General features: G+C 45.2%; 1 protein-coding gene across 4 annotated transcripts in view; it reads right to left on the bottom strand.

The window, feature by feature from the left end:
- The window catches only part of AHI1 (Abelson helper integration site 1), a 372,368-nt gene that overhangs the window by 163,550 nt on the left and 183,105 nt on the right, over positions 1-25,713 (bottom strand). For all 4 annotated transcript variants that reach the window (XM_069725981.1, XM_069725982.1, XM_069725980.1 and 1 more), the window contains exon 19: positions 24,889-25,000. In XM_069725981.1, the coding sequence (XP_069582082.1) occupies positions 24,889-25,000 (112 nt within the window). The remainder of the gene's footprint in view (positions 1-24,888; positions 25,001-25,713) is intronic.

Genomic DNA, 25,713 nt, shown 5'->3' with positions numbered 1-25,713 from the left:
AATAAACAAGTCACTATAAGGACAATTATAACTTCAGAAAATAACAAAATGATGAATTAAAGCCTAAATCTACATTGCAAAAATGAAGATGTCGTAATTTGATTCCATATACATAGCACTCTGCTTTGTGAAAAAGTGTTGGAATCTTGTAATCTGTCATGTAGTAGCAGATTGGGCATATGCTCAAAGTGAAAAAGATCTATAACAACATAACTGGAAATCCCCTTTTACAGTATCATTTGAAGTAATTAAAGTGAGAAGTAATTATTCAACAGTCCTGCCAAATTTACTTTAGCACATGCTTATTCTTGCTGAACTTAAAACGTACAGCTCACCCCTTTTAGAGAAGCATTTGGAAATTCCAAATGCATTTGGAAATTCTGCAGCACATGTTTATCCTGCACAGCTGTAGTGCTAAACTCAAAATTCCATGTGAAAAAGAAATCCATTAAAGGGAACCTGTCAAACCCAAAATCGAAGGTGAGCTAAGCCCACCGGCATCAGGGGCTTATCTACAGCATTATGTAATGCTGTAGATAAGCCCCCGATGTATCCTGAAAGAAGAGAAAAACAGGTTAGATTATACTCACCTGGGGGGCGGTCCGGTCCGATGGGAGTCGCGGTCCGGGGCCTCCCATCTTCTTACGATGACGTCCTCTTCTTGTATTCACGCTGCAGCTCCGGCGCAGGCGTACTTTGTCTGCCCTGTTGAGGGCAGAGCAAAGTACTGCAGTGCGCAGGCGCCGGGAAAGGTCAGAGAGGCCCAGCGCCTGCGCACTGCAGTACTTTGCTCTGCCCTCAACAGGGCAGACAAAGTACGCCTGCGCCGGAGCTGCAGCGTGAATACAAGAAGAGGACGTCATCGTAAGAAGATGGGAGGCCCCGGACTGGACCACGACACCTATCGGACCGGACCGCAGCAGGACCGCCCCTGGGTGAGTATAATCTAACCTCTTTTTCTCATCTTTCAGAATACATCGGGGGCTTATGTACAGCATTCCAGAATGCTGTAGATAAGCCCTTATGATGCCGGTGGACCTAGCTCAACTTCCATTTTGGGGGTGGCAGGTTCCCTCTAATGGTATAAAAGCAACGGCATACTGTATATAAGTACATTTCAGGTCACAGTATAAAACACAAACACTGACTTCACATATTCTTGCCCCACTATAGAAAAAGTCACTAAGTTTTGTTTTGCACTTAAAGGGAATAAGTCAGCAGGTTTTGCCATGTAATCTGAGAGTAGCTTGATATAGGGTCTGAGACCCTGATTCCAGTGTTGTGTCACCTACTGGTCTGCATGCTGTTATTTTAATGCAATCACTAAACTCTCTGCTGCAGATCTAGCAGTGCTCAGAATGCTGAGCCTTGCATAATCCTGCTTACACCACTGATTGACAGCTTTCTCTGTACACTGTATATTGATAGAAAGCTGCGGGCGGGGTTACACAGAACAGTTGACTATTAGGCATGAGATATCTAGTCCCCTGAAGATAAAACACTGATTTTGTTGAACAGCAACACACAGCCTAGTAAGTGACATATCACTAGAACCAGGCTCTCAGCCCATACATCATGCTGCTGTCAAATTACATAGCAAAAAACCTGCTGACAGTTTCCCTTTAACCCCTTCATGACCCAGCCTATTTTGACCTTAATGACCTGGCCATTTTTTGCAATTCTGACCAGTGTCCCTTTATGAGGTAATAACTCGGGAACGCTTCAACGGATCCTAGCGATTCTGAGAATGTTTTTTCGTGGCATATTGGGCTTCATGTTAGTGGTAAATTTAGGACGACGATTTTTGCATTTATTTGTGAAAAAATGGAAATTTGGCGAAAATTTCGCCATTTTCAAATTTTTAATTTTTGTTATGTGACACAAAATAGTTAATAAATAACATTTCCCACATGTCTACTTTACATCAGCACAATTTTGAAAACAACATTTTTTTTTTGCTAGGAAGTTATAAGGGTTAAAATTAGACCAGTGATCTCATTTTTACAACAAAATTTAAAAAAAACATTTTTTAGGGACCACCTCACATTTGAAGTCAGTTTGAGGGGTCTATATGGCTGAAAATACCCAAAAGTGACACCATTCTAAAAACTGCACCCCTCAAGGTGCTCAAAACCACATTCAAGAAGTTTATTAACCCTTCAGGTGCTTCACAGCAGCAGAAACAACATGGAAGGAAAAAATGAACATTTAACTTTTTAGTCACAAAAATGATCTTTTAGCAACAATTTTTTTATTTTCCCAATGGTAACAGGAGAAAGTGGACAACAAAAGTTGTTGTCCAATTTGTCCTGAGTACGCTAATACTCCATATGTGGGGGGGGGGGGGAAACCACTGTTTGGGCGCACGGCAAGGCTCGGAAGGGAAGGAGCGCCATTTTATTTTTTTAATGAAAAATTGGCTTCAATCTTTAGCGGACACCATGTCGCGTTTGGAGAGCCCCTGTGTGCCTAAAGATTGGAGCTCCCCCACAAGTGACCCCATTTTGGAAATTAGACCCCCCAAGGAACTTATCTAGATGCATAGTGAGCACTTTAAACCCCCAGGTGCTTCACAAATTGATCCGTAAAAATGAAAAAGTACTTTTTTTCACAAAAAATTTCTATAGCCTCAATTTTTTCATTTTCACAAGGGTAACAGGAGAAATTGGACCCCTAAAGTTGTTGACCAGTATGTCATGAGTACGCCGATACCCCATATGTGGGGGCTCGGAAGGGAAGTAGTGACGTTTTGAAATGCAGACTTTGATGAAATGGTCTGCGGGCATCATGTTGCGTTTGCAGAGCCCGTGATGTGTCTAAACAGTAGAAACCCCCACAAGTGACCTCATTTTGGAAACTAGATCCCCCAAGGAACTTATCTAGATGTGTGGTGAGCACTTTGAACCTAAGTGCTTCACAGAAGTTTATAACGCAGAGCCGTGAAAATAAAAAATAATTTTTTTTCCCCACAAAAATTTTTTTTTAGCCCCCAATTTTTTTGTTTCCCAAGGGTAACAGGAGAAATTAGACCCCAAAATTTGTTGTGCAATTTATACGGAGTACGCCGATACACCATATGTTTGGGTTAACTACTGCACACGTCGGGGCTCAGAAGGGAGGGAGCACCATTTGACTTTTTGAACGCAAGATTGGCTGGAATCAATGGTGGCGCCATGTTGCGTTTGGAGACCCCTGATGTGCCATAACAGTGGAAACCCCTCAATTCTAACTCAAATACTAACCCCAACACACCTTTAACCCTAATCCCAACCCTAACCACAAGCCTAACCCTAACCCCAACACACCGCTAACACTAATCTTATCCCTAATTCCAACCCCAACACTAATTCCAACCCTAACTCGAATTCCAACCATAACCCTAAGGCTATGTGCCCATGTTGCGGATTCGTGTGCACTGCGTTTTACCTGTGGATTTTCCGCGGATTTCCTGCGTTTTTGTGCGGATTTCACCTGCGGTTTACACCTGCGGATTCATATTGAGGAACAGGTGTAAAACTCTGCGGAATCCGCACAAAGAATTGACATGCTGCGGAAAATACAATGCTGCGTTTCCGCGCAGTATTTTCCGCCCCATGGGCACAGCGGATTTGGTTTTCCATAGGTTTACATGGTACTGTACACCGCATAGAAAACTGCTGCGAACCCGCAGCCAAATCTGCACCGTGTGCACATACCCTAATTCCAACCCGAATTCTAACTCTAACACTAGTTCTAAACCTAACCCTAGTTCTAACTCTAACCCTAGTGGAAAAATAAAAATAAATATATTTTCTTTATTTTATGATGTTCCCTACCTATGGGGGTGATAAAGGGGGGGGGGACTATTTACTTTTTTTTTTTTTTGATCACTGTGGGGCGTCGGACAGGACAGAGGGGAGAGGAGGGCGCGGAGGACAGGACGGAGGGGCAGGAAACACTGACGGTGGCTGCAGATCGCCGCTGTCTGTCGGTGGGGGGGTCAGATCGGGGTCTCCAGCCATGGCCGATGATATTGCCGCATCAGCCATGGCTGGATTGTAATATTTCACCAAGTTTCATTGGTAAAATACTACAAATTGCTTTGATTGGCTGTTTCACTTTCAACAGCCAATCAGAGCGATCGTAGCCATGTGGGGGCAAAGCCACCCCTCCTGGGCTGAAGTACAACTCCCCCTGTCCCTGCAGATCGGGTGAATTTGGAGTTAACCCTTTCACCCGACCTGTAGGGACACGATCCCTCCATGACGCCACATAGGCGTCACAGGTCAGATTGTCACCGACTTTCATGACGCCTGCGTGGCGTCACAGGTCGGGAAGGGGTTAAACAATGTTTTACTAGTAGAGTATGGTAATTCACAGTATTTATAGCATTCAGCAGCAAAGAATTCCTATTATTTAAACATGCACTTTCTGTATCCAATTTAGCATTTTTTTGAATCACACTTGTAAAAAGGGTATCGCCATAGTAAGGTTAGAGGAATTAGTTACACAATCAAAAAACCAAGAGAAAAAAAAAAAAGGATATGCATGACACTGGGATCAACCTACAAAGAGTTACAATTTTATTAAGTACAAAAAAGGCACAGCAGAGCAAGACACGCATTTAAAAGACCAAAAGGAACAGCACATGGCTAATAAGCATGTCCCTAATTCCGGAGGCGGCCATAAAGCCCCTCTGCCACATAAAAAGCCACTAGCATAAAGAAATGGCAGACTATGGGTGGGGGTGTATTTCTTTCAGATTTCCCAAATAGATCTAGGAATCTCTGAACGCTATATGATCATTCAAATATGTGTTCCACAAAGTACAATCGGTGGCAAATTACTACACTACAGCCAAAAACCGCAACTTCTATGTACAAAGAATATGGCTTTGTCATGACTTCGACAAAACCATAATGGAACCATTCTGCATATAGTATATTAATAAACTGTTAGCGCTCCTATCTGTTTTGATAAACGATTGTATTTTCTATTAAATAACTCTGGAGTAGCTTTGCCTAGCTCTCTACATTCTAAATACATTGAAAACTGGTTATTAATAAGGCAAGTACACACTCTAACACCGTTAGCACTAATCAAGCGTGTGTAGGGACAATCCCCACTGACAACCGTATTGGTAACACCAATTGCCATTGTTTCCAATTTTTGCAGGAGGAATAACACAGGTACAACACAATACGAATATGGCAGCTACAGAGCCCTTCGTTTTTTAGACCATGACGAACCAGACCACAAAGCGTAAGACGAGGAGGACCCACAGAGATCGTAACAACAGATCTACAGAGAATGCACACCAGCTTGCAGGCAGGATCTCCAACATAGTATATAATATTTCTTCCTACAACCTCTCTTCCCCTTAACCCCTTAGTGACAGAGCCAATTTGGTACTTAATGACCGAGCCAATTTTTGCAATTCTGACCACTGTCACTTTATGAGGTTATAACTCTGGAATGCTTCAACGGATCCCGTTGATTCTGAGAATGTTTTTTCGTGACATATTGTACTTCATGTTAGTGGTAACATTTCTTCGATATTACTTGCGATTATTTATGAAAAAAACGGAAATATGGCGAAAATTTTTAAAATGTAGCAATTTTCAAACTTTGTATTTTTATGCCCTTAAATCAGAGAGATATGTCACAAAAAATAGTTAATAAATAACATTTCCCACATGTCTATTTTACATCAGCACAATTTTGGAAACAACATTTTTTTTTTGTTAGGGAGTTATAAGGGTTAAAAGTTGACCAGCAATTTCTCATTTTTACAACACCTTTTTTTTTTTTTAGGGACCACATCACATTTGAAGTCATTTTGAGGGGTCTATATGATAGAAAATAACAAAGTGTGACACCATTCTAAAAACTACACCCCTCAAGGTTCTCAAAACCACATTCAAGAAGTTTATTAACCCTTTACGTGCTTCACAGGAACTGAAACAATGTGGAAGGAAAAAATGAACATTTAACTTTTTTTGCAAACATTTTAATTCAGAACCATTTTTTTTATTTTCACGAGTGTAAAAACAGAAATGTAACCATAAATTTTGTTATGCAATTTCTCCTGAATACACCAATACCCCATATGTGGGGGTAAACCACTGTTTGGGCGCACCGCAGAACTTGGAAGTGAAGGAGCGCCGTTTGATTTTTTCAATGCAGAATTGGCTGGAATTGAGATCGGACGCCATGTCATGTTTAGAGAGCCCCTGATGTGCCTAAACAGTGGAAACCCCCCACAAGTGACACCATTTTGTAAACTAGACCACATAAGAAACTTATCTAGATGTGTGGTGAGCACTTTGAACCCCCAAGAGCTTCACAGAAGTTTATAACGTAGAGCCGTGAAAATAAAAAATCGCATTTGTTTACACAAAAATGATCTTTTTGCCCCCAAATTCTTATTTTCACAAGGGTAACAGGAGAAATTAGACCACAAAAGTTGTAGTGCAATTTCTCCTGAGTAGGTCGATACCCAATATGTGGAGGTAAACCACTGTTTGGGCGCACCGCAGAGCTTGGAAGAGAAGGAGTGCCGTTTTACTTTTTCAATGTAGAATTGTCTGGAATTGAGATTGGACGCCATGTCGCGTTTGGAGAGCCCCTGATGTGCCTAAACAGTGGAAACCCCCCACAAGAGACCACATTTTGGAAACTAGACCCCCCATGGAACTTATCTAGATGTGTGGTGAGAACTTTGAATGCCCAAGTGCTTCACAGAAGTTTAGAATGCAGAGTCGTGAAAATAAAAAATATTTTTTTTTTCCACAAAAAAGATTTTTTAGCCCCCAAGTTTTTATTTTCACAAGGGTAACAAGAGAAATCGGACCCCAAAAGTTGTTGTCCAATTTGTCCTGAGTATGCTGGTACCCCATATGTGGGGGTAAACCACTGTTTGGGCGCACGGCAGAGCTCGGAAGGAAGGAGCGCCGTTTTGGAATGCAGACTTTGATAGAATGGTCTGTGGGCGTTATGTTGCGTTTGCAGAGCCCCTGAGGTACCTAAACAGTAGTAACCCCCCACAAGTGACCCCATTTTGGAAACTAGACCCCCAAGGAACTTATCTATATGTGTGGTGAGAACTTTGAATGCCCAAGTGCTTCACAGAAGTTTAGAATGCAGAGTCATGAAAATAAAAAAATATTTTTTTTTCCACAAAAAAGATTTTGTAGCCCCCAAGTTTTTATTTTCACAAGGGTAACAGGAGAAATTGGACCACTAAAGTTGTTGTCCAATGTATCCCGAGTACGCTGATGCCCCATATGTGGGGATAAACCACTGTTTGGGCGCACGGCAGAGCTCAGAAGGGAGGGAGCACCATTTGACTTTTTGAGCGCAAAATTGCCTGTCGTGTTTGGAGACCCCCTGATGTAACTAAACAATGGAAACCCCCCAATTCTAGCTCCAACCCTAACCCCAACACACCCCTAACCCTAATCCCAACCCGATCCATAATCCTAATCACTAATCCTAACGATAATCACAACTCTTACCCCAAAACAACCCTAATGTCAACCCTAACCATAACCCTAATCAAAACCCTAAATCCAACACACCCCTAATCCTAATCTCAACCCTAACCTCAAACCTAACCCTAATCCCAATACACCCCTAATCACAACCCTAACCTTAACCCTAATCCCAAACCTAACCCTAATCCCAAGCGTAACCCTAATGCCAACCCTAACCCTAATACCAACTCTAATCCAAACCCTAACCCCAAATCTAACCCTAACTTTAGCCCCAACCCTAGCCCTAAGGCTACTTTCACACTTGCGTCGTTTGGCATCCGTCGCAATCTGTCGTTTTGGACAAAAAACGGATCCTCCAAATGTGCCGCAGGATGCGTTTTTTTGCCCATAGACTTGTATTGCCGACGGATCGTGACGGATGGCCACACGTCGCGTCCGTCGTGCACTGGATCAGTTGTGTTTTGGCGGACCGTCGGCACAAAAAATGTTCAATGTAACGTTTTTTTGTACGTCGCGTCCGCCATTTCTGACCGCGCATGCGTGGCCGTAACTCCGCCCCCTCCTCCCCAGGACATAGATTGGGCAGCGGATGCGTTGAAAAACTACATCCGCTGCCCATGTTATGCACAATTTTCACAACGTGCGTCGGTATGTTGGGCCGACGCATTGCGACGGTCCCGTACCGACGTAAGTGTGAAAGAACCCTAACCCTGAATTTAGCCCCAACCCTAACCCTAAATTTAGCCCCAACCCTAACCCTAACCCTAGCCCTAACCCTAATTTTAGCCCCAACTGCTCTTCTCCTGTCGGCCGGCAGATGGCGATAGATGGCGGGCGCACTGCGCATGCGCCCACCATTTTCTTTTCCCTGGCAGCCAGGAGGAGCAGCAGGAGGATCCAGGGACACCGGTGAGTATGATAGGGTCCCCGAATCCCCCTATTTCTCTGTCCTCTGATGTGCGATCACATCAGAAGACAGAGAATTACACTTTGATTTTTTTTTTTGCGGTCGCCGGTAAACAGTTAATTACCGGCGATTGCAAAACAGGGGTCGGTAAAACCGACCCTGATCATGTTCTTTGGGGTCTCGGCTACCCCCGACAGCCGAGACCCCAAAGATTCTCCCGGTGCCGGCCGGCGGGCGCACTGCGCATGCGCCCGCCATTTTGAAGATGGCGGCGCCCACCGGGAGCCACGAGGAGCACCGGGGGAGATAGGCGAGTATCGGGGGGCTATCTGGGACCCCTTTTCTCTGTCCTCTGATGTGCGATCACATCGGAGGACAGAGAAATTAAAAAGAGATCGCGTTTTGTTTTTTTTTTGCGATCGCCGGTAAACGGTTAATTACCGGCAATCGCAAATGCGGGGTCGGTAAAAAACCCCCCGAATCATGTTCTCTGGGGTCTCGGCTACCACCGGCAGCCGAGACCCCGGAGAAAATCCGACTCTGGGGGGCTCTATTTACTTTTTCCACAGCGCCGTTAATTAAAGGCGCTGTGGTTTAAGTACCCTTAGCGGCCGCCGTTAAAAGGCGTATCGGCGGTCGCTAAGGGGTTAAATGACTGTGCTTCAGAAAGAACTATCATTTTTCCTAACTCCATCATTTACCGTATTTTTCGGAACACAAGACGCACCTTTTTCCTCCAAAAATGTGGAAGAAAATGGAGGAGAGTCTTATAGTCCAGATGTACCGACTCTGGCTGTGGTGAGCGGCAGCGGTGGAAGAGCGGGTCACAGGAGGCAGGAGCAGCGGGTCACAGGAGGCAGGAGCGGGCGGCTGCGGCTAACTCCTGAGCTCAAAGCTAAAGAGAAATTAATATTCACTGCATTCCATGCCCATGGGCGTGGGGGGCAATGAATTTTAATTTCTCTGTAATAGCATCCTGGTATGCATGGCCCCATCCTTATCCTGGTATGACTGGCCCCCATCCGGTTATGCATGGCCCCATTCTTATACTGGTATGAATGGGCCCCATCCCCATCCTGGTATGCAAGGCCCCATCCTTAGCCTGGTTTGATTGGCTCCCCTATCTCCATCCTGGTATGCAGGGCCCCATCCTTAGCCTGTTTTGATTGGCCCCCCTATCTCCATCCTGGTATGCAGGGCCCCATCCTTATCCTGGTATGATTGGTCCCGCCCCATCCACATCCAGGTATGCAGGGTCCCACTAGAAAAACAATAAAAATCCAAAATATTACACTTGCCTTCTTGCACTCCCTCGCAGCGTCTTGTTCCGATGCCAGCAGCTGCTTTATGCTTGTAAGCAGCATGGCAGTTACATCATGCACTGCTTACAAGCCAAGGACAGCTGCCGGTATACTCACTGCTCTGCACCCCGTGCGTGGAGGGCATTGAGTATTCATTGCTTGCTCTACAGTAGCGCGCACAGAGTCAGCCGCCAGCTTCCTGCAGCTGCCGGGCGGTCATATGTGCCTGCTACTTAAGAGAAATGAACATTCACTGCGCTCCAGTCCCATGGGCGTGGAATGCGGTGAATATTCATTCCCTTTAATAGCGGGCACACGTGAATGCCAGCAGCTGACGGAAGCCGGCGGCTGACACTGTGCTCACCACGTGTCATTCAGTAGCACGAGAGCCCCAAGACCGCAGGAATGGCACTGGCAGGGGAGGCAAGTATAGACTTTATTTTATCAGGCCAAGTGTGGAGTATGAGAAGTATGAGAAGAGGTTGTCCTAGTAGTGAACAACCCCTTAAATAGTATCGTAAAGTGAGGAAGTCACATTACAAAGAGAAATTAATGCACATATAACACAAGGAAGCCAAAAGCACAATGATGTGATCAGATGAGACACCATTGTCCTGTTAGACTTTTTTGTATTGCTTGTGAGGCAGAGACGGGATTTATAAGCGAGGGATGCTATGTATCCCCCAGGATGCGCACAGAAACATATCAAGGTCGCTGGAGGGAGTGCATTGCAGTCACAGATTTAGCTGTGGTAGCAATGCAGAATAAAAGTAAGTGTGATCTTGGACAAGCTATTTGCCCAAGGTAGATTTAAGAAAACCCGGCAAGGGCTTTTATTTTTGGAGTGAACTACAGGATGGTAGTGGGGCGGTTCACTCTCTCCAGCTGGGTCTTAAAAATGGTCCATGGCAACAGATTCCATTTAAAAACCCTGCAGTAAAGACTTGGGTGTGTCAGAGTGTGTTTGCAAACAGCAGAGCAGGTCGCTCTGCAACAGCTGACTAGTGTGAGGTAACAGAGTAAGGGGAAGCGAACACCTGGCACCCCTCAACGTGACAAGGTGGAGTAGTCGTCTACAGCAACCTGTCTCCGATCCGGACTGTTTGATGCCCTGGCTGCGATTCGGATGATACCATTGTACTCTTCATTTTGTGAGTTCTTTTGGACATTAAATACGTTTGCTGTGAACTTTACTGGGTCACTGCCTCATTACTGCATGGTGTGAACACAGCAGCACTACATGCTGTATGTATTGTATGCATTCTAGCCTCCTGCTGCCTCCTGACTGCGCAATACATTCTTAACTGATTTTCATGATTATGTATGAATAGATTTTCTACTTTTTAGCACTTTTTGTGAATTTTGGTATTTTCTCTATAGGTTTTATTTGAATGTTAGAACAAACCTTAAATAGTCATTTAATAATTTGCTGACACATGCAAAGTGGAAATGTCATGACTCTGGACAGGATGGTTCCACCTCCATCCTGGTCAGGTCAGGGTTAAGTTTAGTTCACCTCTCTTTGGTTCTGGGGTGGCTATTTAATGTTAGCAGTTCCCGGATTTGGTGTCGGTGATACTTCCGTATTCTCGGTTTGTGGTTGCTGACCCAGGTCACTGATCCATAAACGTTGTTCCACTGTGCTTGTGTGCTTTGCTGTGTATGACCCGATTAGTCCCCTGACTCTTGCCTCTGTATCCTGCTTTGTACTGCTCTGTCCTTTCCGGTTATCTGCCCCTTTGGCTTGTCTCCGTTTACTCTTTGTCTTAGACCCAGGTACTACGCTCTTGTCTGGGTTTTGACCCTCAGCTTTCCTTGAACACATTTAACTGTCTGTACCTTGCACTCCGTGCAGTCAGTTACCTTCCCTGCACTCACGTGCGGCGACTTCGCCCCCTGGTCACGTGAATGCTCAGTGCCAGGTCCTGTGCTTACTGCTAGTGTCAGGTCCTTGCGCACAGCAAGCCTTGTTCCTGCACTCGTTCCCTTGCCCCCTGATAGCGCCCCCTAGGTAGCACCAGTGACACCATTGGTGTCATCACATTATTACCGACAAATACAATTTTTCAGGGGTTTTTCTTGTGTGTGCTGGTCACGGACTCGCTGCATGCTGTCAGATCAGGTATCTAATCTGACCAAGATGATGCAGAACCTTTCTGTAGAGCAAAGAGCGTTGGTGGCTTTTCACCAACAGGTACAGAGGGAGTTCACAGATACAGTTAATGCTGTTCAGGGTGCTTCTTTCTTCCTCGTCTGGCAATGGAGAAGGTACTGCGTCTGATGTTTCCTTATCCTCTCCTGAACCTTCTGTTAAACTTCTGGATACCTTTTCTGGGGATAAGAAAAAATTCTGGGTATTTGTAAATTACTTTTTTCACTGCGTCCTCGGGTGATGAGAGTCAGAGGTTGGGGATAGTTACCCTGTTACGTGAGGGGCCACAATCCTGGGCTTTCTCCCTATCTCTTACCTCCCCTGAGAGAATGTCTGTTGATCGGTTCTTCGAAGCCTTGGGTCTTATTTACGATGAACCTGATCGGGTGAGTTTTGCAGAGGACACGATTATGAGTCTGCACCCAGTTTCTTCACCCGAGCCTCCATCCTCCATTCTTAAATCCGGGGTGGTGGTGGCTGATGTGTCTGCAGGTTTGGAACGGGAGATTCGGTAAACCCAGTCTCAGGCTCCCCCATCCAAGCCGGTGGGAAAATTGTTTGTTCAGGTTCAACTTTGTCTCAGAGTCCTCCAGGAGATCCATGAATCGGTGCTGAGTGGACATCTGGGGATTTCGGCTACTCGTGGGGCAATCACGAGGGTTTTTTTGGTGGGCCTCCCTTACATCTGATGTGAGGAAGTTTGTGACTGCCTGTGAAGTTTGTGCCTGCTCTAAGAGCTCTCATAAGTGGCTGGCCAGGGAATTGGTGCTTTTGCCAGGTCCTGAAATACCATGGACACATTTGTCCATGGACTATCACCAATCTTCCTCCCTCCAAGTGTAATACTGTCACCTGGGTGGGGGTGGACAGGTTTACGAAGCAAGCACACTTTGTACCCTTAGTGGCACTACCCTCGGCTGAGACCTTTTCTAGGTTGTTTGTTCAACATGCTTGTGCACGCCCTCATCATCTCCCGCCTTGACTACTGCAACATCCTTTTCTGTGGCCTCCCTGCTAACACCCTGGCACCTCTCCAGTCTATCCTTAACTCTGCTGCCCGACTAATCCATCTCTCTCCTCGCTACTACTCCGCTTCCCCCCTCTGCAAATCTCTTCACTGGCTCCCATTCCCTCAGCGTATCCAGTTCAAATTACTAATACTGACCTACAAAGCCATCCACAACCTGTTTCCTCCATATATCTCTGAACTAATCTCCCGATATCTTCCCTGACGTGATCTCCGGTCCTCCCAAGACCTCCTTCTCTCCTCCTCACTTATTTGCTCCCCATCCAATCGCCTCCAAGACTTCTCCTGAATATCCCCCATCCTCTGGAACTCTCTGCCCCAACATGTCCGACTATCAACCACAGTCGGATCCTTCAGACGGAACCTGAAAACTCATCTCTTCAGGAAAGCCTACAGCCTGCACTAACATCGCTGCCGCCTCATCACTATCGATGCTACCGCCTCACCAACACCGGAGCTCCTGCAACCCTCAACCTACTGTCTCCTTCCCCATAATCCTGTAGAATGTAAGCCCGCAAGGGCAGGGTCCTCGCCCCTCTGTATCAGTCTGTCATTGTTAGTTTGTTTACTGTATGTGATATCTGTAACTTGTATGTAACCCCTTCTCATGTACAGCACCATGGAATCAATGGTGCTATATAAATAAATAAATAATAATAATAATAACATGTGGTTTGTTTGCATGGTGTGCACTTGAATGTGGTGTCTGACCGTTGTGTGCAGTTTGTGCCCAGGTTTTGGAAGGCATGTTGTAAAAGATTGGGTATTGAGTTGTCCTTTTCGTCGGCCTGCCATCCGGAGACTAATGGTTAGACCAAATGAACCAATCAATCGTTAGAACAAATTTTGCGCTGCCTTGCCACCTCCAGTCAATAGGACTGGTTCACTGCCTTGCCTGTAGCAGAGTTTGCGCTCAATAACCGTGATAACCACTCTACAGGTATCTCCCCTTTTTTTGTAATTTTGGGTTCATTCCACTCTTTGGGGAGTCTTCTCGCCTGAATTCTGGTTGCCTGGAGGCTGATGTTACTGTACAACAGTTGGGGAATTTATGGAGGGAGGTCCAAAAGAATATTGGGGAGGCTCAGGGGAAATTTACGTTTTTTGCTGACAGAAGACGGACTGTGGGACCTATGCTTCGGGTTGGGGATAAAGTGTGGCTGTCTACCAGGAACATTAAGCTTAAGGATCCTTCGTCAAAATTGGGACATAAGTTTATTGGTCCTTATGAGATCATGGAGGTGGTTAACCCAGTGGCGTTTCGTTTGCGTCTTCCAGCATCTTTTAAGATCCCCAATGTATTACATAGTTCGTTGATGAAACCATTGGGGGCTGTTGAAGAAGCATCATTGGGTCCCTCGCTGCCTGTATTGGTGGACAGTCAGAAGGAGTATGAGGTGGAGCGCATAGTGGTTTCCTGGTTGGTCTGCCGTTCCTTCCAGTATCTTGTGCACTGGAAGGGGTATGGTCCTGAAGACCGATCCTGCCAGGTCAGTTCATGCTGATCGTCTAGTGCACTCCCTTCATGCCCGGTTTCCTGGGAAACCTGGGGGTCCGGTGGCCCCCAATGAAAGGGGGGTACTGTCATGACTCTGGACAGGATGGTTCCACCTCCATCCTGGTCAGGTCACGGTTAAGTTTAGTTCGCCTCTCTTTGGTTCTGGGGTGGGCATTTAATGTTGGCAGTTCCTAGATTTGGTGTCGGAGATACTTCCGTATTTCTCGGTTTGTGGTTGCTGACTCAGGTTACTTGTCCATAAACATTGTTCCACTGTGCGTGTGTGCTTTGCTGTGTATGACCCGGTTTGTCCCCTGACTCTTGCCTCTGTATCCTGCTTTGTACTGCTCTGTTGTTTCCGGTTACCTGCCCCCTTGGCTTGTCTCCGTTTACGCTTTGTCTTTTCGCTAGGTACTATGCTCTCGTCTGGCTTTTGACCCTCAGCTTTCCTTGATCATGTTTTACTGTCTGTGCCTTGGACTCCGTGCAGTCAGTTACCTTCCCTGCACTCACATGCGGTTACTCCGCCCCCTGGTCACGTGACTGCACAGTGCCAGGTCCTGTGCTCACTGCTTAGTGTCAGGTCCTTGCGCACACCGTGCCTTGGTTCTGCACTCCCTGCGCTCGTTCTCTTGCCCCCTGATAGCGCCCCCTAAGCAGCACAAGTGACACCATTGGTGTCATCACAGGCAACATATGCATACACAGGATCACATCGTATCAATCAGAGCTTTTATCTTAAGTTGGCCACTACCCCACAGGTTCCATTTTTGTTATGCAGGTCATCTCAAAAGATGAAGATGGTTTGACAGATTGTGATTCAATTTTAGACACAAGCTGAGGGAAAATGGGTATCCTGCTAGGACAAGTCACTCACTATTCTGGCCTTACTGACAAGCAAGTACTTGCAATGTAGCATGCTTAGTCTGTTTCTGCATTCTTAGGTTATTCATGACTCAAATCATAAATGTTGCGTTCTCATAAATGTCACCCATCCAAAATTCTGATTCTACAACATCTGAAAGAGGATAAGTAGTACTGATGCAAAATTTGGAGGATGGTTCAAGCTGCAACTTCAGATACTCCATTGTTTTCCCTATCAGGCGCTATTCGGCAATGGCAAGAAGTTTGGAAAACTGTGCTGTTGGTTGAAATCTTCTGCGAAAACACGTGTGCTTTCATTCCTCAAAAATGAGAACATTCTGCATAGGATTAGACACATTAGTGACACAGCCGCGACACATGCATCTTGCGGCGCCAATTAGCTGATGGGCGGACACGATACAGGAAGCCGGGTTCCCTCTGCAGCTTATTCGGCAATCACTATAGCTTGCCGGATAAGGGAACCCGAGCAAATTCGCTCATCTCCACTTAGGATAATGTCATCCTTCACATTGGCTGTACAGAAGAAAACTCACTGTTTTAATACCCAACTTCCAATTTTAACCCCTTTACCCCCGGAGCTTTTTCCGCTTTTTCATTTTCGTTTTTTGTTCCCCTCCTTCCCAGAGCCATATCTTTTTTATTTTTCCGTCAATATGGCCATGTGTGGGCTTATTTTTTGCGGGACGAGATGAACTTTTGAACGATACCATTGGTTTTACCATGCCGTACAACAGAAAACGGGAAAAAAAATTCCAAGTGTGATGAAATTGCAAAAAAGTGCAATCTCACACTTGTTTTTTGTTTGGCTTTTTTGCTAGGTTCACCAAATGCTAAAACTGACCTGCCATTATGATTCTCCAGGTCATTACGAGTTCATAGACACCTAACATGTCTAGGTTATCTTTTATCTAAGTGGTGAAAAAAAATTCCAAAGTTTGCTTAAAAAAAAAAAAAAAAAAAAGGGGGGGGGATTTTCCGATCCCGTAGCGTCTCCAATTTTCGTGATCTGGGGTCAGGTGAGGGCTTATTTTTTGCGTGCCGAGCTGGCGTTTTTAATGATACTGTTTTGGTGTAGATGCGTTCTTTTGATCGCCTGTTATTTCATTTTAATGCAATGTTGCGGCGACCAAAAAAAACATAATTTTGGCGTTTTGATTTTTTTTCTCGCTACGCCATTTAGCGGTCAGGTTAATCCTTTGTTGGGAAAACTAGTAACAAAATTCTCATTGGGGTCTGTTACAAACCCACAAATATAACAGAAACCATGGAAAGTCTACTACTAAGGCAGACAGATGAAGCTGCAACCCATAATGAGGTCCTTGTTATGAGGGACTTTAACTACCCGGATATTAACTGGGAAACAGAGACCTGCAAAACCCATAAAGGCAACAGGTTTCTGCTAATAACCAAGAAAAATTATCTTTCACAATTGGTGCACAATCCAACCAGAGGAGCAGCACTTTTAGACCTAATACTATCTAATAGACCTGACAGAATTAGAAATCTGCAGGACGTCGGGTGTTATGATATGGTGGTCTAGGAGCAACATGGAACGAGCTCCGAAGGAAGTGGTAACTGTACTGACCGCAGTCCCTAAGCTCAACACAACACTAGAAGTAGCCGTGGAATGCTCCTAACTCTCCCTAGGCATCTCGTCACAGCCTAAGAGCTAACTACCCCTAAGGAAAGAAGCAGGAAAGCTATCTTGCCTCAGAGAAAATCCCCAAAGGATAGATTAGCCCCCCACAAATAATGACTGTGAGTGGAGAGGGAAAATACATATACAGAATGAAACCAGGATGAGCACAGGAGGCCAGTCTAACTAAATAGATAGGACAGGATAGAATATTGTGCGGTCAGTATAAAACACTACAAAAATCCACGCAGAGTTTACAAAAAATCTCCGCACCTGACTAAATGTGTGGAGGGCAAATCTGCCTCCCAGAGCTTCCAGCAAGACAGAATTAATTCACACTGATAAGCTGGACAAACATAGAAAGCACAGAATGGATAAGTTCACAATCTATGGACAGAAAAGGGCAAGCAAAAACTTAGCTTAGCTGAACTGGTCAGGATAACAGGGAACTCCAAAGAGATGTGAATCCAACCAGGAACCATTTACAAGTGGCACTGGCTGAAGATAGAGCCAGACTTAAATAGCCGAGCAGAAGAGACGATAAGTGGAGGCAGCTGATGACAGCTAACTCCAAGGAGCAGCCATACCACTAGAAACCACAAGAGGGAGCCCAAGAGCAGAACTCACAAAAGTGCCACTTATAACCACCGGAGGGAGCCCAAGAGCGGAATTCACAACAGTCGGGCATCTAGGAAATAGCGACCACAATATTGTACGGTTTCAATTGTCTTTCGCTAGGGAAACTTGTCAGGGAGTCACAAATACACTGAACTAAAGGTACCTTCACACTGAGCAACTTTAGAACGGTAACGATAGCGATCCGTGACGTTGCAGCGTCCTGGATAGCGATATCGTTGTGTTTGACACGCAGCAGCGATCTGGATACTGCTGTGACATCGCTGGTCGGAGATAGAAGGCCAGAACTTTATTTCGTCGCTGGATCACCCGTTGACATTGCTGAATAGGCGTGTGTGACGCCGATCCAGCGATGTGTTCACTTGTAACCAGGGTAAACATCGGGTTACTAAGCGCAGGGCTGCGCTTAGTAACCCGATATTTACCCTGGTTACCATTGTAAATGTAAAAAAAAAAAAAAAAAAAAGCACTACATACTTACATTCCGGTGTCTGTCGCGTCCCCCGGCGTCACCGCTCTGCTTTACGGCTGGCGCTTACACAGTGCAGGGAAGCTGACGCCGGGGGACGTGACAGACACCAGAATGTGAGTATGTAGTGCTTTTTTTTTTTACATTTACAATGGTAACCAGGGTAAACATCGGGTTACTAAGCGCGGCCCTGCGCTTAGTAACCTGATGTTTACCCTGGTTACCCGGGGACTTCGGCATCGTTGGTCGCTGGAGAGCTGTCTGTGTGACAGCTCTCCAGCGACCACACAACGACTAAACAGCAACGCTGCAGCGATCGGCATCTTTGTCTATATCGCTGCAGCGTCGCTTAATGTGACGGTACCTTTAGGAAGGCAAAGTTTGACCAGCTTAGAGATGCCCTTAATCTGGTTGACTGGGACAATGTCCTCAGAAATAAGAATGCAGATAATAAATGGGAAATGTTTAAGAACATCCTAAATATGCGCTGTAAGCGGTTTATAGATTGTGGGAATAAAAGGACAAGAAATAGGAAAAACCCAATGTGGCTAAACAAAGACGTAAGAGGGGCAATTAACAGTAAAAAGAAAGCATTTAAACTACTAAAGCAGGATGGCACAGTTGAAGCTCTAAACTGTAGGGAGAAAAATACATTATCCAAAAAACTAATTAAAGCTGCCAAAAAGGAAACAGAGAAGCACATTGCTAAGGAGAGTAAAGCTAATCCCAAACAGAATCATAAGCGAAAGTGTAGGCGCCTTAAAAAATTGTGAGGAAAGAATGGTTATAGATGACGAGGAAAAAGCTACTATATTAAACACCTTCTCCACGATATTCACGGTGGAAAATGAAATGCTACTGTAGGTGAAATGCCGAGAGACAAAGAAAACCCTATATTAAGGGTCACCAATCTAACCCAAGAAGAGGTGCGAAACCAGCTAAATAAGATTAAAATAGATGAATCTCCGGGTCCGGATGGCATACACCCACAAGTACTAAGAGAACTAAGTAATGTTATAGACAAGCCATTATTTATTATATTTAGGGACTCTATAGCGACGGAGTCTGTTCCACAGGACTGGCGCATAGCAAATATGGTACCAATATTCAAAAAGGGCGCTAAAAGCGTACCTGGACATTATAGGCCAGTAAGTCTAACCTCTATTGTTGGTAAAATATTTGAAGGGTTTCTGAGGGATGTTATTCTGGATTATCTCAATGAAAATAACGGTTTAACTCCATATCAGCATGGGTTTATGAGGAATCGCTGCTGTCAAACCAATCTAAGGCCATGTTCACACAGTGCGTTTTTTACTGCGGAACCGCAGCGGTATTGCCGCTGCGGTTCCGCAGCAGTTTTCCATGCAGGGTACATAACAATGTAACCCTATGGAAAACAGTCACTGCTGTGCACATGGTCCGTAATTTCGTTTAAAAAGCCGCGCAGAATAGCTGCGGCAAAAAAGAAGGAGCATGTCACTTCTTTTTCCTGAACCGCAGCGGTTCTGCACCCATAGACCTCCATTGTGAGGTCAAAATCGCAGTAAAACCCGCAGATCAAAAATATATCTGCGGGTTTTACTGCGATTTGATGTGCAGAACCGCTGCAGCAGGAAGTGCGGGGGAGCGGGCGGAAGTGCGTGGGCGGAGTGTGGCTGCCCCCCCGTGCTCCGATCCCGCCCCCCCGTGCTCCGATGCCTCCCCCCGTGCTCCGATGCCCCCCCCCCAGTGCTCCGATGACCCCCCGTGCCCTAATCTCCCCCCCTTATACTTACCCGGCGTCCCGGTGTCCGTCCGGCCGTCTTCTCCCTGGGCGCCGCCATCTTGCAAAATGGCGGGCGCATGCGCAGTGCGCCCGCCGAATCTGCCGGCCGGCAGATTCGCTCCAAAGTGCATTTTGATCACTGAGATATAACCTATCTCAGTGATCAAAATAAAAAAATAGTAAATGACACCCCCCCCCCCACTTTGTCACCCCCATTGGTAGGGACAATAAAAAATTAAGAATTTTTTTTTTTTTTTTCACTAAGGTTAGAATAGGGGTAGGGGTAGGGTTAGGGTTAGGGGTAGGGTTAGGGTTAGGGTATTTTCAGCCATTTTAGCCCTAAAAAGCTTCCTAGGAAACACACAGTCTCTGCATAGAAAACTGCATAAAAAAAGGATAAAAAAACGCATCAAAAAACGCATCAAAAAAGGACAAAAAAAAGGACCAAAAAAAGGACCTGCGTTTTCTGCCAAGAGCTGCAGTTTTTAAAAAAAACTGTCCTGAAAAAAAAAGGATGGAAATCCTGAACGTGTGAACATACCCTAAATCAGTTTTTATGAAGAGGTTAGCTATAGACTGGGCCAAGGTGTGTCATTAGATGTGGTATATCTTGATTTTTCCAAAGCGTTTGATACCGTGCCACACAAGAGGTTGGTACACAAAATGAGAATGCAGGGTCTGGGGAAAAATGGGTAAGTAACTGGCTAAGGCTAGGTTCACATTGCGTTAGGGCAGTCCGTTTAGCGCATAGCGCTACGGACTGCGCTAACGCAATGTCCCAAAAGAGATCGCGTTTGCCGATCCCGCTAGCACAGATGCCCGATCTGAGCTAGCGAGGAACGGACCGCGAACGCTGCAAGCAGCGTTCGAGGTCCGTCACTCAAATGACGGCACACCGCTAGCGCACGCCCAATGTGGGCATGCGCTAGCGATGCGTTTGCCATTATATTTTTTTTTCTAAGTCCCGGATATCCCCTTTGAGAGGTGCATGACTCTTCAGGGATCAGACGATCCGCAAAATGGTGTAGGGCTATGTGTACTTTTCGTCGCAAATTTTATCAAGGCAAACTGGAGTAAAATTTGTAACATGAGTAACACCTCTGCTACTCAAGAATTTGACAAGGAGAAGTCACTATGCCCCATCACGCTCCTGTCTGGCCCTAATTCCATCCACTTGGTCATAGTTGGGTGAAACTGGTGAGTAGCCTGACCAAAGAACTGAGACGGGCTTCCAGGATCGCTGAGCGAAGATGGAAGCGATCCTGCTCTGCAGACCACTTCAATGCATACAAGCAGTCCCTCGCCAGCTTCAAGTCCACACTCACTGCCGCAAAACAAACTTACTTCTCATCTCTCATATCATCCCTGTCTCACAACCCTAAACAGCTTTTCAACACTTTCAATTCTCTACTCTGTCACCCCGCACCTTCTCCATCTCCTCATTTCTGCTCAAGTCTTTGCCTCATCTTTAAACAGAAGGTTGATATGATCAGAGAAAGCTTTGGCCCACAGCGCCCAATGCCCTTCTTAGCTGCTCAACCCCGTTTCTCCAAAACCAGCTTTTCCACCATGGCAGAAGATCAGCTCTCCACCCTCCTGTTAGGATCACACCTCACTACTTGCACGTTTGACCAGCTCCCGTCCCATCTCATCCCTAACCTCACCACAGTCTTCATTCCAACCCTAACACATCTCTTCAACCTATCACTCACAACAGGTGTCTTCTCCACATCCTTCAAGCATGCCAAGATCACACCCATCCTTAAAAAGCCCTCCCTCGACCCATCCACTGTGTCTAGCTATTGCCCGATATCTCTTCTCCCTTATGCCTCAAAATTACTGGAACAACATGTCCATCTTGAACTGTCCTCCCACCTCTCCTCCTGCTCCCTCTTTGACCGGTTACAATCTGGCTTCGACCCCATCACTCAACTGAAACTGCCCTAAATAAAGTCACCTATGACCTACTAACTGCCAAGAGCAAGCAACACTACTCTGTCCTCCTTCTCCTGGGCCTGTCTTCTGCCTTTAACACTGTAGACCACTCCCTTCTGCTGCAGATCCTCTCATCTCTCGGCATCACAAACTTGGCCCTATCCTGGATCTCATCATATCTGACAGACCGAACATTCAGTGTCTCCCTCCCCCACACCATCTCCTCACTCTGCCTCGTGTCTGTCGGTGTTCCTCAAGGATCTGTTCTAGGATCTCTACACTTCTCCATCTACATCTTTGGCCTGGGACATAGAATCCCATGGTATGCAGTATCATTTCTATGCTGACGACACGCAGATCTACCTATCCGGACCGGACCTCACCTCCTTACTCACCAAAATCCCACACTGTCTGTCTGCTATCTCGGCCTTCTTTTCTGCTCGCTTTCTAAAACTGAACATGGACAAAACAGAATTCATCATCTTTCCCCCATCTCACTCTACCCTTCCACCAGACCTATCTATCAATGTCAATGGCTGCTCACTTTCCCCAGTCCCACATGCCCGGTGCCTCGGGGTGATCGTCGACTCTGCCCTCTCTTTCAAGCCACATATCCAAGCCCTTGCCTCCTCCTGCCATCTCAAACTCAAAAATATTTCCTGGATCTGCGCATTCCTTGACCGCGACACCACAAAAACACTAGTGTATGCCCTTATCTACCGCCTTGACTACTGCAACCTCCTACTCTCTGGCCTCCCCTTAGCACTCTGGCACCACTCCAATCCATCCTACACACTCTGCTGCCCAACTAATCTATCTGTCTCCCTGCTATTCCCAGCCTCTCCCCTATGACAAGCCCTTCACTGGCTTGGCATAGGGGAGAGGCTCCAGTTCAAAACCCTTACAATAACATACAAAGCCATCCACAACCTGTCTCCCCCATACATCTGTGACATGGTCTCCCAGTACTAACCTACACGCAACCTCCGATCCTCTCAAGATCTCCTCCTCTACTCCCCTCTCATCTATTCTTCCCCAACCGCATCCAAGACTTCTCCCGTGCTTCCTCCATACTCTGGAACTTTCTACCAAAACACATCAGACTCTCGCCTACCATAGAAACCTTCAAAAAAAAAAAACTGAAGACTCACCTCTTCCGACAAGCCTACAGCCTGCAGTGATCCCCAACCTACTGAACTGCCACATAACCATATTTTGAATACTGAATTTTCTACCAGATTCTTAATCTTTTAAACTATGTTTATTACAGTCAGACCCACATTTTGCCTTCTAAGAAGGTAGGGGGTAAAATATCACCTGATTATTATCTCATGAGATAGGTTTTTTTCATCTTGTTTTCCTCCAAAAAAAAAGGAAATCTAGTTTTTCAGGTTGTTGTACTATAGTTCTGATTTCTTCTGGAGAGCTAGAAGCTAAAGCTACCAGCTTTAAACAATTATTTACATTTCCAAAGTTTGGTTAACAGTGAAAGGCTAGCCAGACAAGTCATTTGAGGAAGGAGAGTGGACAGAGGGAATAAAATTACATATAGGATAGTTTAGCAAGCCAACTATAAACCTAGAAAAATAGCAGTCTACATACAGGTTCTTCTCACAAAGTTAGAATATCATTAAAAATGTATTTCAGTTCTTCAATACAAAAAGTGAAACTCATTATATAGAGTCATTACAAACAGAGTGATCTATTTCAAGTGTTTATTTCTGCTACTGTTGATCATTATAGCTTACAGCCAATGAAAACCCAAAAAATCATTATATCATTAAATTAGAAACATTATAACACCAGCTTGAAAAATGATTTTAAAATCTGATATGTTGGTCTACTTAAATGTATGTTCAATAAATGCACTCAAAACTTGGTCGGATCTCGTTTTGCATCAATTACTGCATCAATGTGGCATGGCATGGAGGTGATCAGCCTGTGGCACTGCTGAGGTGTTATGGAAGCCCAGGTTGCTTTGATAGCAGCTTTCCGCTCGTCTGTATTGTTGGGTTTGGTGTCTCATCTTCCTCTTGACGATACCCTATAGATTCTCCACAGGGTTAAGGCCAGGCGAGTTTACTGGCCAATCAAGCACAGTGATAACTGTTGTTTTTAAGCCAGGTATTGGATTTTTTTTGCAGTGTGGACAGGTGCCAAATCTTGCTAGAGAATTAAAAATTTCTTCTCCAAAAAGCTTGTCGGCAGAGGGAAGCATGAAGTGCTCTAAAATTTCCTGGTAGACGGCTGCGCTGACTTTGGTCTTGATAAAACACAGAAGACCTACACCAGCAGATGACATGGCTCCTCAAACCATCACTAATTGTGGAAACTTCAAACTAGACCTCAAGCAGCTTGGATTGGGTGCCTCACCACTCTTCCTCCAGACTCTGGGACCTTGGTTTCCCAATGAAATGCAAAATTTACTTTCCTCGTGGAGTGTGTCAATGACTGCCTTCTGGACATCTGTCAAGTAAGCAGTGTTCCCCATGATTGTGGAGCCTATTGAAACAGACTAACGGACCTTTTAAAATGCGAAGGAAGCCTTTGCAGGTATCTTTTGTTAATTTTTCTAATTTACTGAGATAATGACTTTTGGGTTTTCATTGGCTGTAAGCCACAATCATCAACAGTAACAGGAAAAAACCCTTGAAATAGATCACTCTCCTTGTAAAGACTCTATATAATAATATGAGTTTCATTTCTTGTATTTAAGGACTAAAATAAATTAACTTTTTGAAAGAATGCTAATTTTGTGAGAAGCACCTGTATATGCATGATTTACTACTATTTGTTTTAACTGATTTATTTGATTATATACATTTAATAGCTTGTGCAATTGACCTACAAATTATACAGTGGGTATGGAAAGTATTCAGACCCCTTTACATTTTTCACTCTTTGTTTCATTGAAGCCATTTGGTAAATTAAAAAAATTAATTCAATTTTTTTCTCATTAATGTACACTCTGCACCCCATCTTCACTGGAAAAAAAAACAGAACTGTAGTAATAAGCGATGATAATGTGTGCAAAAATTGTAATGTGCAGCGGAATATGTTGGCGCTCTATAAATAAAGAGATTATTATTATTATTATAATAGAGTGTTGGCTATATGTTACATGCAAAAAATGCAATGAAATACTATTGGAGTCTAAATTACATATTTCTGACTTACATCATACATAATTAAATGCTCTTACCATATGTAGTAGTACCAGGGGTCTGCAACTGTATGCTAGGTGTTCCCGTTAACCTGAATTTAGAATGAGGTGATAACAAGGAAGGGGCTGGTAGGAAGCCATTAGATCCACTCTGTAAATAATTAAACAATTCAGAAAGATTATTATTAGATCTTACATGATTATGTAATCATACAGTAGAAAAAGTATGGGTGGAAATGAAGTTACACTTTCAACAGGGCTTTTATCTTTGAGGAAGTCAAGAAAGGCAAATGTCATCACACAGTGCAGCAAAATAAAGTACCGTATATACTCGAGTATAAGCCGAGATTTTCAGCCCATTTTTTTGGGCTGAAAGTCCCCCTCTCGGCTTATACTCGAGTCATATACTGGGGTCGGCAGGGGAGGGGGGCTGTAATTATACTTACCTGCTCCGGCGCGGTCCCTGCAGTCCCTGGCTTCCCCGGCGCTGCAGATTCTTCCTGTACCGAGTGGTCACATGGGTCCGCTAATTACAGAAATGAATATGCGGCTCCACCTCCCATAGGGGTGGAGCTGCATATTCATTGCTGTAAATGAGCGGTAACTGTGACCGCTCAATACAGGAAGAAGATGCAGCGCCGGGGAAGCCAGGGACTGCAGGGACCGCACCAGGAGCAGGTAAGTATACGGGGAGCGCAGCGCTGCGCTATATTTACCTGCTCCTCGCTCCGGTGCGGCTCCGTCTGCAGCGTCCTCTAGCAGTGACGCTCAGGTCAGAGGGCGCGGTGACGTAGTCAGAGCGCGCCCTCTGCTGAGCGTCAGTGCTGGAGACGGAGCCGCACGAGGAGCAGGTAAATATTGAAA

This window comes from Ranitomeya imitator, chromosome 5 (assembly GCF_032444005.1).
Source record: "Ranitomeya imitator isolate aRanImi1 chromosome 5, aRanImi1.pri, whole genome shotgun sequence".
NCBI lineage: Eukaryota > Metazoa > Chordata > Amphibia > Anura > Dendrobatidae > Ranitomeya > Ranitomeya imitator.
The sequence above is the reverse complement of the archived record's forward strand: the minus strand, read 5'-3'. Positions and strand labels throughout refer to the sequence as shown.